Source organism: Calliphora vicina, chromosome 2, assembly GCF_958450345.1.
Source record: "Calliphora vicina chromosome 2, idCalVici1.1, whole genome shotgun sequence".
Lineage (NCBI taxonomy): Eukaryota > Metazoa > Arthropoda > Insecta > Diptera > Calliphoridae > Calliphora > Calliphora vicina.
The window spans coordinates 135590590-135605692 of record NC_088781.1 but is presented as its reverse complement, the minus strand read 5'-3'; the positions used below and the strand labels follow the sequence as shown (position 1 = coordinate 135605692).

Below are 15103 nucleotides of genomic sequence, written 5' to 3'. Positions count from 1 at the left end.
AGGACATGCAATTCTCAGCACAAAGTGCTGAGTTGTTGAGTGTTTTTTTGCCAAAAATAAAGGAACAAATCTATTACTTTATAGCCAGTAATAATAGTTGTAGTCATATGTGTAAAATGACTATTTTTGTTTTAGAAGAGTTGTTTAGCCAGGATTAGTTTAGTTTAGATTGGACAAAAAAGTAAGAATATACTTGCTGAAAGTGTAGAAAATCTATGAGTTTGATAAGTGCCAAGTTGTAGTTTCTTTTTTCTTTTGTGGCATATAAATATTAAAAAAAAATATACATATAAACTGGGTTTTTCTGTTATTGCTCAAATTATGACTTAAAAGGATAAAACAAATGTCAGCATTTACTCTACTCGCATGCACAAAGATTAGTTAGAAAATCCTTTTTTTTTATTTTGCAAATTTCATACAATTGCCAGTAAATATATTTAGAGTTGTGTGTTTTAAAGTCATAATGGAATAAAATATTTCCATAATAATAATAAAAGTATAATATTTCATGGATTTTTACTAGCATTTAAAGTTGAAGACATTGTCATTTGTTTTATGGAAATGAGAAACCCGTATTTCATATGTCACTATATGCATAAAGTAAATGCCAAAGGACATTTGTTAGTAAGAGTAAAATATGGCAGTATGCAGTTTGTCCTGCTGTGTAAAAGTTAATTGAAATATCAAAGATATATTTTAACAAGCTGCAATTTTAAAGGATTCAATTTGTTGTACAGTAGTCTGTATATTGCAGTATAAAATAACAGTAAACGATTTTTTAAATATGAAAAAAACTTAGGGGAAATTTTGGATATTTTTCAAAAAATTTTGGGAATTTATAAAAAAAAGATATTTTGCTGTTAATATTACAAAATCACATTATTTCCTTCCTATTTTTTATTTATTTTTGCAAAAAATCAAAATTAGGATCAATAACAAAATGTGGGGAAATTTTGGAAATTTCGGAAAAAGTTTTTGGGAATTCTAAAAAAGTAAGTCGCTGTTATATATTTAATATAAACAAATTTATAATATTTCCTCACAATTTTAGATTATTGCAGAAAAAAATTGAAATTGGGAATTTGGTACTTTTTGGACCTAATTTTGGGAATTCAAGAAAACATAATTTAAATGCTTAACTAATTGAATTATATAAAATCGTTATCAAAATTAAGAGTTTTAGTTTCTAACTTCAATGATATTGTAACTTCAAAAGTAAATTCATATTTCCCATTATTTTCAGGCAGAAAATCTAGTGGGACATTTTGGAAATTGTTAACAATATTTTTGGGAATTCCCAAAAAGTTTTATATTGCTGATATTTACATACATAATTACAATATTTCTTCCAAGTTTGTTTTTGTTCATTGCAGCAAAAAATCTAAATTGGGAATTTTGGGAATTTTTAAAAATATTTTTGGGAATTCAAGAAATTGCAATAATTTAAAAATAAATTAATTAAAACAATTACCCACAACAATTTGGAGAAAGTTTTAAAATTTTTTTAATGAAATACATCACTTCCCCAGTTTTTAAATGTGTTTCCCCTTTTGGGAATTTTGAAACAAATTTTGGGAATTTAAAAAAAAGTTTTGAAAAGTTCATAGGAATATATAAAAAAAATTTGTAGGAAATTTTCTTCTTTCCGTCACTGAAACTGTAAGGAAATTTTGGAAATTTTTAACAAAGTTTTTGGGAATTCCAAAAAAAGTTTTGTTTTGCTGATATTTACATACATAATTACAATATTTCTTGCAAGTTTTTTTTTATCATTTCCAGCAAAAAAACTAAATTGGGAATTTTGTATATTTTAAAAATATTTTTGGGAATTCAGGAAATTGCAATATTTTAGAAAGAAATTATTAAAAACAAATACCCACATCAATTGGGAAGAAGTTTAAAACATTTTTAATTAAATTTATCATTTTCCCAGTTTTTAAATGTTTTTCCTCTTTTTGGGAATTTTAGTGAAATGTTTGAAATTTAAAATCAGAAGTTTAGAACAGTTCATGGGAATATAAAAAACTTTTTGTAAGAAATTTTCTTCTCTCCGGCAGAAAAACTGTTAGGAAATTTTGGAAATTTTTATCAAAGTTTTTGGGAATTCAAAAAAAGTTTTATTTTGTTGATATTTACATAATTACAATATTTTTTCAAAGTTTATTTTTGATTATTTCAGTAAAAAATCAAAATTGGGAATTTTGGGAATTTTTAAAAACATGTTTGGGAATTCAAGAAATTGCTATAATTTAGAAAGAAATTAATAAAATCAAATACCAACATCGATTTGGCAGAAGTTTAAAACATTTTTAATGAAACTCATCATGTCCCCAGTTTATAAATGCGAGGAATTTTTGGAAAATGTTTGGGAATTCCAGAATAAAAGTTTTGAACAGTTCACAGGAATATAAAAAAACAGATCTTACTCGTGTTTACATAAAAAAATATTTTTTTTTTTATGAAATTTTGGAATTTTCGAAATATTTATTGGGAATTACAATAAAATCCCCATAAATTTCCAAAACTTTTGATATTTGAAAAAAATCGCGGTTTAAGATTTGTTTTTTAATCGGGTCTTTAAAACTATTTCGGGAATTTGAAAATTTTAATTCAAACTCACCTGGAAATTCCTGTGGTATCATAACACCCTTCTTCCTATTAGCCGCTGTTGTCTTGGCATTATGGCCATGATAAATATGGCGTTGACGCACCAATCGATACAGTAAAAACAGTTCACCCTGTTCCTCGTCGTGTTGGCCATTGTGATTGGCGTTATCATTAACCGTTTGATTGCCCTCATTCGCCAGCGACTTGCCGCCACTATTATTGCTGCTATTACTGCCCAAAGTCTGGGAAGTGGGATTAGCACTAACACCCACGCCACCCAAACCTGAAGAAGTGCTAGAGGATGATGTACCCGTATTGCTATTCGAATTTGAACTCAACATATTTGCATCGGAGGAGGAGGTAGCAGCAGCAGGCGCGGCCGCATTTTTAGCACTCGTTGAAGAGTTAGAGGTAGCGGTGGATGAATTGTTGGATGATGAAGATTGCAAAGTTTCATTGGAGAAGAGAGTTTTATAGGAAATGCGCACCACACGGGGCAGGGAATAACGTTCCAGGAATTCTTCCACCTGCAACGGTTCATTTTGAGACTGAAAATATAAAATAAATTATTAATTATCCATCTTTCCTTAGAAGATATTCAATATAAAACTCACCTCATTACTATTTTTCGAAGTTTTACTATCACCCGTTGAATAATCACCCATACCCCCTGTCAGCAAACCCTGGCCACAGGGTCCCCCTGTTAACAGACCACTACCACTGCCACCACTATAACCATGACGCATACGCCGTTGCAGTCTCTGTTTCAATTCGATTTCATTGCGCCGCGCCAAACGGGCATTCTCAAAATCAGCCACCGAAAACATATTCGAACTTGTATCGTGCGAATTAAATCTTCTTAATTTCGCCTTGCGGCCCTCGGCCAAATGATGTAGCCCGCGTTGAGAGTGTGGATGGTGGGCGTGGGGCCCTAGAAAGGGTCCGTTGTGTTTACTGGTCGCGGTGACGTTCGATGAACTTATGGCATTGGCACTACCGCCTACAGCACCAGTGTTACCATTACTAGCCATTAAATAGAAAACAGGATTTGTATTTGAGGTATTGTTAGTAGCACTTACACAACCAGAGCTGCCATGTTGTTTGGCATTGTAGTGATGATGTTGTTGTTGTGTGTTATGATTCGAGCCATTCGCTGGAGTGTGACCGGCGGCAGAACCATTTATATTATTGGGTGAAATAGCTGCAAGGGTAAGAGAATAAAAGGGGAAATATTAGAATAATGGTTTAAACAAATTTTGTAATTTGTTTAAATTACATATTTGATTTGTTTAAATAGTAAAGTCAATTAGTCATAAAACAATATTATTATTCGCAATTCAAATACAAATTTTGATGCCAGCTATTTGTTTATAAAATTATTTTGTTTAGATTTTGGTTCATTTATTGCAAATTTTATTTTAAAGATCACTGAACTTATAATTAAATACACTAGCAGAATCAAATGCATTTTCTGATACGCTACAAACTTGATCAGCAGTCTACCTGTACTGTAGCATTTTTAGTGCTAGATATAGCACTTTTTAAACTAATTTAGCAACAAAAAAATCATCTAGCATATTTTAGTTTTTAGAATTTCTATTTGCAGTTATTTTTATGCACTTCACCTTCGTGAGAAGGGTATATATAAGTTTGTCATTCCGTTTTATTTTGAAATATAATTTGGTGAAGGGTATTTCCCAGCTTTTGAATAAATCCTGTTGCTTGTAAACGTTTTCAAATTGCTGCTTGAATAGGTCTCATTGATTTCTCAAGCTCTTGTTGAGGTTTAAGACAATCTTAATGGAGTAGTGCCTCAAATTCTTAGTCTTCAGACTAATTTTGTCGGCACAAAATTCGACAATTTTCGAAGGAAACAAATCTTTGTTGTTACACTCAAATGTTCAATAACTACGTGAGTATAAATGACAGATATGTACCCTTCAAAATGACATATAAGTTATTAGAAACATAAACCGTGTTTAAAAGAGCTAATTCTCGTACTATACAGAAATAGCTCAACGCCACGAACCGGATGATATACGTCTGAAACAATAAATTAAATGGAGAAAAACCGCGTTTTCAGTTTTTTTTCGAGATCCTGTTTCCTTTTAAAAGGACTTCAAATTTTCAGAGGAGTACATTTTTAAAAAAATGTTTTAAAATACTTCTGATCATCCTACTATGTCAAATTTAGTGTCAAATGATCAAGAAGAGTTGTAAAATATTTTTTTTTATTATTTTTATTTTATCCTGTAAGGATCAAAAGATGCCAAAAATGTTCTTTCAAATTTTTATCCTTGAAAAAATAGTGAGTTAAAGATCCAAATATTTAATACCACATGCCAAAATTTCATCCTTCTATCTTAACTACTTAGGTGTTAAAAAATATTTTAAATTTGAATTATTTGATTTTTTATTTTAATATTTCATTTGAAAAAAATATAACAAAATCCGTTGTGAAAAGCAACGAAGAAGACTTTTTAATAAACAAGTAAAATGATATAGTCAGGCAAGCCCGACCTTATGATACCCTACACCTGGTATATGATTATAAATAGTTTTTTTTTTTGAATACACACATTTTCGGTAGTTGGCCTTATATGGGAGCTATGACTAATTATGGACCAATTGTCACAAAATTTGGTGGGATGAATTGCGAATATATGAAACATATTTGTGTTGAATTTTGTTTGGATACTGACATAAGATATTTATGAGAGCTTAACTATTTTCAAATAGGCCAATTGTATGGGTGCTAAGATAAATAATGGGCTGATTCTAATCAAATTCAATAGCATTTGTCCCTGGGGCAATAAAAATGTTTGTGCCAAATTTTTTCGAATTATCTTTAAACCTGCGACCTGTAGTTTGATTACAAGGTTTACATGGATGGACTGACAGACGGACGGACATCGCTTAGTCGACTCAGAAAGTGATCCTGAGCAGATTGGTATACTTTAAGGTGGGTGTTGGGATAATATTTTTGTATGTTGCAAACAACAGCCCTAAGCCATTATACCTCCCCCACTATGGTGGTATTTGTAAACATGCACTTTTTTTAATAAAACTTTTTTGTATACTAATAAATTTTTTTTTTATATTTTAATTTGACCTTTATATATATAAAGGATGAAATTTTGACATTTAGTATAGAATATATGGGTCTTTAACGCACTATTTTTTTAAAAGGAATTTATTGACAATCTTAAAGGATATTAAAGGATAAACATTTTAAAGGACATTTTTGACATCGCTGATCCTTACAGGATAAAATAAAGATAATACAAAATATTTTACAACTCTTCTTGTTCATTTGACATACAATTTGTCATTGTTGGAATAGCAGGAGTATTTTTAAATATTTTTTGAAAAATATACTTCTTTGAAACTTTGAAGTCCTTAAAAAAGGACACAGGATCACGAAATGAAAAACTGAAAACACAGTTTTTCTCCATTAAATTTATAGTTTCAGACGTATATCATCCGGTTTGTGTCTAACGAATTTTTTCTCTATTTGTCGGGCGGTGTTATTTTGCAAAAGAATTTAAAAAAAAAATTTAAATTTCTTTCGCACTTTTTTAAAGAACACTTTGATTAGATAATTTCAAAATACTAACAAACTTAAATTATTTTTTCATCAGCAGATTACGTTTATAATAAATATCATATTATTTAGAAATTTAATTCGAGATTATTATCTTAAAATCTTTAAAAAAATCTTAAATTAAAATCTTTTGTATATTTTTTGCACATTTTTTTTTATTTGAATTTGTTCACGTATATTAATTTTTCCAAAATTGCTTTTATTATTTTTTTAAAATTTTTTTATCAACAAGATAATCTCTCAAGAAGCAACACACATTTCAAATGATTTCAATAATTTTTGAAAATACACGTACATTTTAAAGTTATCTTTTATCTCTGTAACTAAATACAATGTGCTACAAAATTCAAAAAAAAAACATATGTGTATTATTACACAGGTCAAAAGTAAAAAAGGCCTAACCACTAGACTAGATTTCATGCATCATGGGTACAAAAATGGAAAAATTTTTCAATTCTATGGATAGATTTTTTTTAAACATTTTCTTATTTTTAAGTTATAAATTATGATAGACCTTTCTCCACATAATTAATTATAACTCCAAAACGGTTAGTCCGATATTATTAAAGTAAACTTAGAAAAGATGAGATTTACATAAGCTTTAATTTGTTTATATATTGCGTTTTAATCGGCTCAGTAGTTTCTGAGTTATAATAAGAAATTAAAGCAAAAAATATATTTTTTACGTGAAAATAGCAAATTTTTTTTGTTTTAAAAAAATCATGAAAAATCGAAAACAGCAGAAATTGTTTAGATTTATTGCATTATCGGAAAGTAACATGTAATAGGAACGAAATGAATTATCGATCATAAAAATCGATGTATTATTTTCGAATTTATTCACAATTAAGTGAATTTGCTTATAATCACAAAAAATTAGTTTTTTCGTTTGATATTCATAAAATAAAGTACTTAGTGTTCTTCTTTTGAATGATTGAATTTTGAACACATTTTCCCATGCTATGTACAAATTTTCACATATATATTGCGTTTTAATCGGCTCAGTAGTTTCGGAGTTATAATAACAAATTGAAGCAAAAAAAATATTTTTTATGTGAAAATAGCAAAATTTTTTGTTTTAAAAAATTCATGAAAAATCGAAAACTGCTGAAAAAGGCAGAAATTGTTTAGGTTTATTACTTTATCGGAAAGCCACATGTAATAGGAACAAAATGAAATATCGATCATAAAAATAGATGTATTCTTTTCGAATTTATTCAGAAATAAGTGAATTCGCTCATTTTCACAAAATTTTAGTTTTTTTGTTTGATATACATAAAATTGAGTTGTTAATGTTCTTCTTTCGATAGATTTAATTTTGAAGACATTTTCCCCATGCTTTGTAAAAGTTTTCACATATATATTGCGTTTCAATCGCCTTAGTAGTTTCGGAGTTATAATAACAAATTAAAGCAAAAAATATATTTTTTACGTGAAAATAACAATTTTTTTTGTTTTAAAAAATTCATGAAAAATCGAAAACGGCAGAAATTGTTCAGATTTTTTGCATTATCGAAAAGCCACATATAATAGCATTAAATTGAAATATCAACCATAAAAATCGATTTATTCTTTACGAATTTATTCACAATTAAGTGAATTCGCTTATTTTCAAAAAATTTTTGTTTATTGTTTGATATACATACAATTGAGTAGTAATGTTGTTCTTTTGAATGATTGAATTTTTAACACTTTTTCCCCATGCTGTGTACAAATTTTCACATATATATTGCCTTTCAATCGGCTCAGTAGTTTCGGAGTTATAATAACAAATTGAAGCAAAAAACATATTTTTTATGTGAAAATGGCAAATTTTTTTGTTTTAAAAAAATCATGAAAAATCGAAAACGGCAGAAATTGTTCAGATTTATTATTTTATCGCAGTCACATGTAATAGGTACAAAATGAGGTTTCGATATAAAAATCGATTGATTCTTTTCGAATTTATTCACAATTAAGTGAAATCGCTCATATACACAAAATTTTAGTTTTTTGTTTGATATACATAAAATTGAGTTGTTAATGTTCATCCTTCGATAGATTTAATTTTGAAAACATTTTCCCCATTCTATGTACAAATTTTCACATAAATATTGCGTTTCAATAGGCTCACTAGTTTCGGAGTTATAATAACAAATTGAAGCAAAAAAAATATTTTTTATGTGAAAATAGCAAAATTTTTTGTTTTAAAAAATTCATGAAAAATCGAAAACGGCAGAAATTGTTCAGTTTTATTACTTTATCCTAAAGCCACACATAATAGCAATAAATTGAAATATCGACCTTAAAAATCGATTTATTCTTTACGAATTTATTCACAATTAAGTGAATTCGCTCATTTTCACAAATTTTTGTTTTTTGTTTGATATAAATAAAATTAAGTTGTTAATATTCATCTTTTGAATGACTGAATTTTGAACACATTTTCCCCATGCTAAGTACAAATTTTCACGTATATATTGCGTTTCAATCGGTTCAGTAGTTTCGGAGTTATAACAACAAATTAAAGCAAAAAATATATTTTTTATGTGAAAATAGCAATTTGTTTTGTTTTAAAAAAATCATGAAAAATCTAAAACGGCAGAAATTGTTCAGATTTATTACTTTATCGCAAAGCCACATATAATAGCAATAAATTGAAATATCAACCATAAAAATCGATTGATTCTTTTCGAATTTATTTACAATTAAGTGAATTAGCTTATTTTCACAAAATTTTTGTTTTTTGTTTGATATACATAAATTTGAGTTGTTAATGTTCATCTTTCGATAGATTTAATTTTGAATTAATTTTTCCCATGCTATGTACAAATTTTCACATATATATTGGGTTTCAATCGGCTCAGTAGTTTCGGAGTTATAATAACAAATTAGAGCAAACAATTTATTTTTTACGTCAAAATAGCAAATTTTTTTGTTTTAAAAAATTCATGAAAAATCGAAAACGGCAGAAATTGTTCAGTTTTATTACTTTATCCTAAAGCCACATATAATGGCAATAAATTGAAATATCAGCCATAGAAATTGATTTATTCTTTACGAATTTATTCACAATTAAGTGAAATCGCTCATATTCACAAAATTTTTGTTTTTTGTTTGATATACATAAAATTGAGTTGTTAATGTTCATATTTCGATCGATTTAATTTTGAACTATTTTCCCATGCTATTTACAAATTTTAACATATATATTGCGTTTCAATCGGCTCAGTAGTTACGGAGTTATAATAACAAATTAAAGCAAAAAATATATGTTTTACGTGAAAATAGCAATTTTTTTTTGTTTTAAAAAAATCATGTAAATAGAAAACGGAAGACATTCTTCAGATTTTTTGTATTTTCGCAAAGCCACATGTAATAGGAACGAAATGAAATATCGATCGTAAAAATCGATGGATTCTTTTCGAATTTATTCACAATTAAGTGAATTTGATCATATTCACAAAATTTTTGTTTTTTGTTTGATATACATACAATTGAGTAGTTAATGTTCAGCTTTTGAATGATGGAATTTTAAACACATTTTCCTCATGCTATGTACAAATTTTCACATATATATTGCGTTTCAATCGGCTCAGTAATTTCGGAGTTATAATTACAAATTGAAGCAAAAAAGATATTTTTTACGTGAAAATGGCAAATTTTTTTGTTTTAAATCATGAAAAATCGAAAACGGCAGAAATTATTCAGATTTATTGCATTATTGCAAAGCCACATGCGATAGGAAAAAAATGGGATATCGTCCATAGAAATCGATGGATTATTTTTACATATAAGTGATTGTTAAATGTGTCCCACATAGTTTAGATAGCTATTTCTTCAATCTTTCGAAACAAAAATTTAAAAAAAAAAAATAAATTTGTAATTTATGGTTTCTTGTTAAAAAGAAACTATAAACAATAAAAACTGCTTTAAGAATTTTGCATTATTTTAAAGCTCCATGGATTTTCTGTTAATAATTTTTTCCAAAATTTGAAATCGATTAAGAAATTACTGCATTAAGATGAGTTAAATGAGACCAGTTACAAAAAAACATGTTTTGGATTTCCCAAATCAGGGGAAAACCTTAACATTACCATTTTTCAGCCTATTTACCTAAGTAATACCTGCTTTTAATTAGAATAAATACAGATTTTAGAATTTGTATTCAAATAGTGGTCATTTCGAACATAATTATGAAATTAATTGGCAGCAAAAATTAAAAAAATTGTATGATAAAATTTGTTTATTTCATTTAAAATTAAACATATATTAATCAAGATATCTGATACATTCTTTAATATATCTTAAAGCTCTATGGATTTAAGTCTAATAACTATTTAAAAATTTAAAATCGATTAACAAATGACTGCCTTCAAATGCGTGAAGTGACAAACAACTTTGTGTCAATTTCCCTACTTAATTTCACAACTTTCGCATTTTACTATCGATTTAATTGAATGATAACTGATTTTGTTCCCAATAAATATAGCTTTTAGAATTTGTCATAAAATATTAATAATTTTAAGAAAAATTATGAACTTAAATGGCAGAAAAATTAAAAAAATTTTGAATGAATGAAATTTTTTTTGTCACTTAGAAAAATGTTCACAACTTTGTTAATTTACTATGGATTTCAGAGAATGGTAGCTTATTTTATTTGGAATTAATACAGTCTTTAGAATTTTTAGTAAAATAGTGATAATTTCTAATAAAATTATGAACTTAATTGGCAGCAAAAGTGAAAAATTAAAAAAAAATCCATTTTAATCAATTAACACAAAACTCCTTAAAAATTTTATTTTTTTGTTGTTTGGAACTGTAAATTTTGGGGTTATTTTCATAATATAAAATTGCACCTTCACTAATTCACTTGGCAAATATTTTGTTTTTGTAGCACAGTGTAATTTGAATACCAATATTTAACACAAGACTTTTTTGAAGTCACACAATTTCAAAATTAAAAAAATAATATTTTTTTTTTACTTTGTTGCACAGTGTAGTTTTCAAAACCAGAATTTCACACAAGACTTTTTTGAAGCCTCAAAATTTTCAAATTATTTCCACAAATTATGAAAATACACGTACATCTTTGATTATCTGTTGAATAATTTAATTTAAAATATTGTTCAAGAATTGAATATTATCATTAAACATCTTTGCTGCATAATTAGGAAACAAATAATTATGATTTTTTTTTTTTAAATATTTATCAATTATTTTTGTTAGATTTATTTTATGATAAAATTTTTTTCTATTATCACTTCACGTACTTGTTAATTTGAGTTTAGAATATCTATTAAACTTATCACATTCAAATATGATTTAAATTTTCATAAATTTTTCTTGGGCTTTTGGTTTAGCTGAATTTCTTCACGTTTATATTTCAAATATTTTTTGTATTTCTAAACATTCATCACTTAGCTTTCATTTCATTAGATTTGAGTTATTTTTTTTTTAAAAATATTTCAAAGACTGTTGCTAACGCCTGCAGTTGTTACACGTTGATTGAAGCACTTTTATTTTATTTCAGTTTATGATATTTTTTGTGATTTTTTTTGCATTTAAGGGTGGGCAGTGATTTTACAAAAATTTTGTTTTAGGGGTGGAACTTCTACACAACTTTTAAGGGCTTTATTAACTTCTACTTCAAATCAAACAACAACATAACAACAAAAAAGAAACTTACTCAAATAATTTCTATTTTAATGCACTTAATAAATATGCTGCTAAATTTCATCAGCCAGAGCTACCTTTAACACGCACAAATTACACTTAATGATGAAATTTTATTTGCAAACAATTTCTACAGGGGTTTTTAATTTCCTGCGCTCTTAAAGCTCTTAGTAACCGTTATTTTGCAAATATGGCTGCTCTTTTGAACACACACTCTCGCTCTCTGTGTGTGTCTCTCTCAGTTAAGCAGAGAACTTGGAAGTAGACAACTAGAAAAACTCACCACTATTTGTAGTTAATGTTGCTCCATTATTGGATGATGATAATGATGTTGGTAGTTGTGATGATGATGATGATGGATTTGTTGCTGCTGCTGATGTTGTATTGTTGGAGTTTGCTGCCAACGTAGCTGGCGTTATTTGTGCTGCTGCAGCAGTAGATAAAGCTGTTGTTGTCGCTGTGTTGTTACAACTAGTAGAGTTGGAGGCTTGATGATGTTGCTGTTGCTGCTGATGTTGTGTTGTTGCTGGTGTTGGTGGCGTTGCCATATGAGGACTACTTTTGATTAACCAATTTGCCAAATGACGTTGACGTTCAAATTCAATATTTGTGCGTTGCATTTCAGCCAGTTTAAAAGAATCCGTCATAATTTATTTTCCAAAAAATTCTTATTATTTCTTATATTTTTTTTCTTAATTTTCTTTAATTTATTTTTAATATTCTTTTTTCCTTTAATGAGATCACAGTTTTATTTTATTAATTAAATATAAAAAACAAAAATTATTTGCCATTAATTTCCTTTTTTTTTCTTCTATATTATACTCGTACAACTTGTATGTGAGTTTAAGTAAAGCTTAGTTAATTTAGTAGAAGTAGTAATTTTCTGCTTTTGTATAATATTTTTACATTTGTTGAAAAAATTGCCTTTTCGTTTTAACAACATTTGCGTAATTTTTTATGATTTTTTTTTCCTCTACTCAAAAATTATTTTTTTTTATATATTTTATTTCCAGTTGTTTTAAATTTTTTGTGTGTATTTTTATTTCTTTTCTTTTTTTCATGTATTTTTCGTTATTTTTTTTTATGTATAAAAAAATGACGGAACTACAACGTCGTTGTGTAAAGAACGCGCGCGTTTCTTAAACTGTAATGAGTTGAATTTCAGGTTTACTTCGCTTGTACAGCTCTATTAACTTTTGCCAACAGTTGTTTATACTGTGTGGTGTATAGAGAGCGTATGTGGAATCTCTATTTTTGTTTGTTTCCTTTATGAGAGAGCTCCACCACACTCAGCTGTGCGAGATAGAGAGAGAGGAAATAAGCACGTTTTTGAGAGCTAAAAATAAATAAACAAAGTAAAGAAAAGTTTAGTAGTTTTTTTGTTGTTGTGTGTTTCTGTGGAATATTAAAGAGTAAATAGGAATATTGTATGTGTAAGTGCTTAAAAATATGTACATTTTGTTTAAAGAGTTGCCAGTAGAAGGGGTCAATTTAATTTTTTTTGGGTAATTTTAGGTTTTTCTACCTCTTTCTATATAAAAACTAAATTTTACTAAAAATCTGAGGTTAGAAATTTATTTCACAGTTCAAAATTGTAATAGTTTTAAGTTTTTTATTTCATTTTGAAGAAAATTTTTTAAATTACCCCAAATTTTGAAAATTTCCCCTTTTTGGGAAATTTTTTAAATTTGCAGGAAATTTAATATATATGATTCAAAAGGGTCAGAATTGTAAAATTTAATTAATTTTTGGATATTTTAAAAATTTCCCTTTTTAAATTTTGCAGGAAATTTAATATATATAATACAAAAGGGTCAGAATTGTAAAATTATATTAATTTTTGGATATATTTCTGCATTTTATCTAAAATATTTAAAATTACCTATTTTGAAAAATTTCCCTTTTTGGGAAATTATGAGTTTTGTAAGGAAATTTGTTAAAAATAAAAAAAAAATATTATTAAGGGATTTTTAAGCTCGATGGACCTTACGAATGGGTTAAACTGCCATACTGCGCTCATTTTTGGACATTTATGTTCAAAATACTCTAACTAATCATCATGAATAGATTGATGCTAGAACAACGCTACCAAATTCTTAAAAATTATTTGTCATCGATTCTATTAACTTGTAGTTGGCTGTTTTATTGCATAATTATGTTCAGAGATAAGGCTAATCTTTGGCTTAGCGGGTTTGTAAATAAACAAAATTGCCGCATATGAAATGAAACCAATCCACAATAGACCCTACAGACCTCATTACATACAGAAAAATGCACCGTTGGGTGCTGGTGGCATCATCGCACCTTATTTATTCAAAAATCAAGCCTGATCTAGCGTTACGGTCAATAGAGATCATTACCGCACCATGATCAATGATTTTTTGTTTGAAAATATGGATGCCATTGATTCGTGTGAGCTGTAGTTTCAACAGAATGCTGCTACTTGCCAAACAAGTTTATTGAAATCAAAATTATGCGATAACTTGATTTAGAGAAATGGAACTATCAATGGATCTCCAAAGTCGTGCGATTTTTTTCACCTCTCGATTATTTCCTAAGGGGCTACATGAAGTCAATGGTTTATGCTGATAAACCAGCAACAATTGACGCCTGCGGGGTGGCCAACATTGTTCGTGTTATTCGTCATTGTTCGTGTTCGTGTTATTCGCCAGCAATACTAGAAAAAGTGTCCCAAAATTGGACGTCCAGAATGCATGTTTGTTTGAAGAGAGTACTGGCCGAAAGTCGAAAACCGAAATATTCCATCATGAAACCGCTCGGTCACATGTTTTAATACCTGTTAAAGAGTATTTAGAAGTGGTTGGGAAGTTTTGTCTCAAACGCTTTATAGTCCAGACCGAGCCCAGTCCGACTATTATTTGTTTCGATCGATGCTGAACGTTCTCTCTGGGATACGCTTCACTTTGGAACAGAGAATCCGAAATTGGCTTGATTCGTTATTGGCCTTATAAGGTGAGCAGGCCACTGTTTGCAAGATATGAGCCAGAGAAAATGATAATTTTTTTGCAAAAATTACACAGAGGCCCCAAATCTTTGGGGGCCCATAAAAAATGCACTTTTTTCAAAACTGGGAGACTTTGGTCAAAACTGGGATATACGGGTCTTTCTTATTGGTCTTTTATCACGTAGTGGTGTCCGTATATGGTTATTTTTTTTCGTGTTGCACTGTGTAATTCTAGCACTTATTTGTTAATTTTTCAAGACATTTTGAAAATT

General features: G+C 28.2%; 1 protein-coding gene across 1 annotated transcript in view; it reads right to left on the bottom strand.

Annotated features, from left to right (window-relative positions):
* Positions 1-12574, bottom strand: part of B4 — a 31247-nt gene extending 18673 nt beyond the window's left edge. The window contains exons 1-3 of the mRNA XM_065502032.1: positions 12150-12574; positions 3222-3808; positions 2621-3155 (exon numbers count right to left, since the gene is read on the bottom strand). Coding sequence (XP_065358104.1) covers positions 2621-3155; positions 3222-3808; positions 12150-12513 — 1486 coding nt within the window. The 5' untranslated portion in view covers positions 12514-12574. The remainder of the gene's footprint in view (positions 1-2620; positions 3156-3221; positions 3809-12149) is intronic.
* Positions 12575-15103: the final 2529 nt, after the last annotated feature.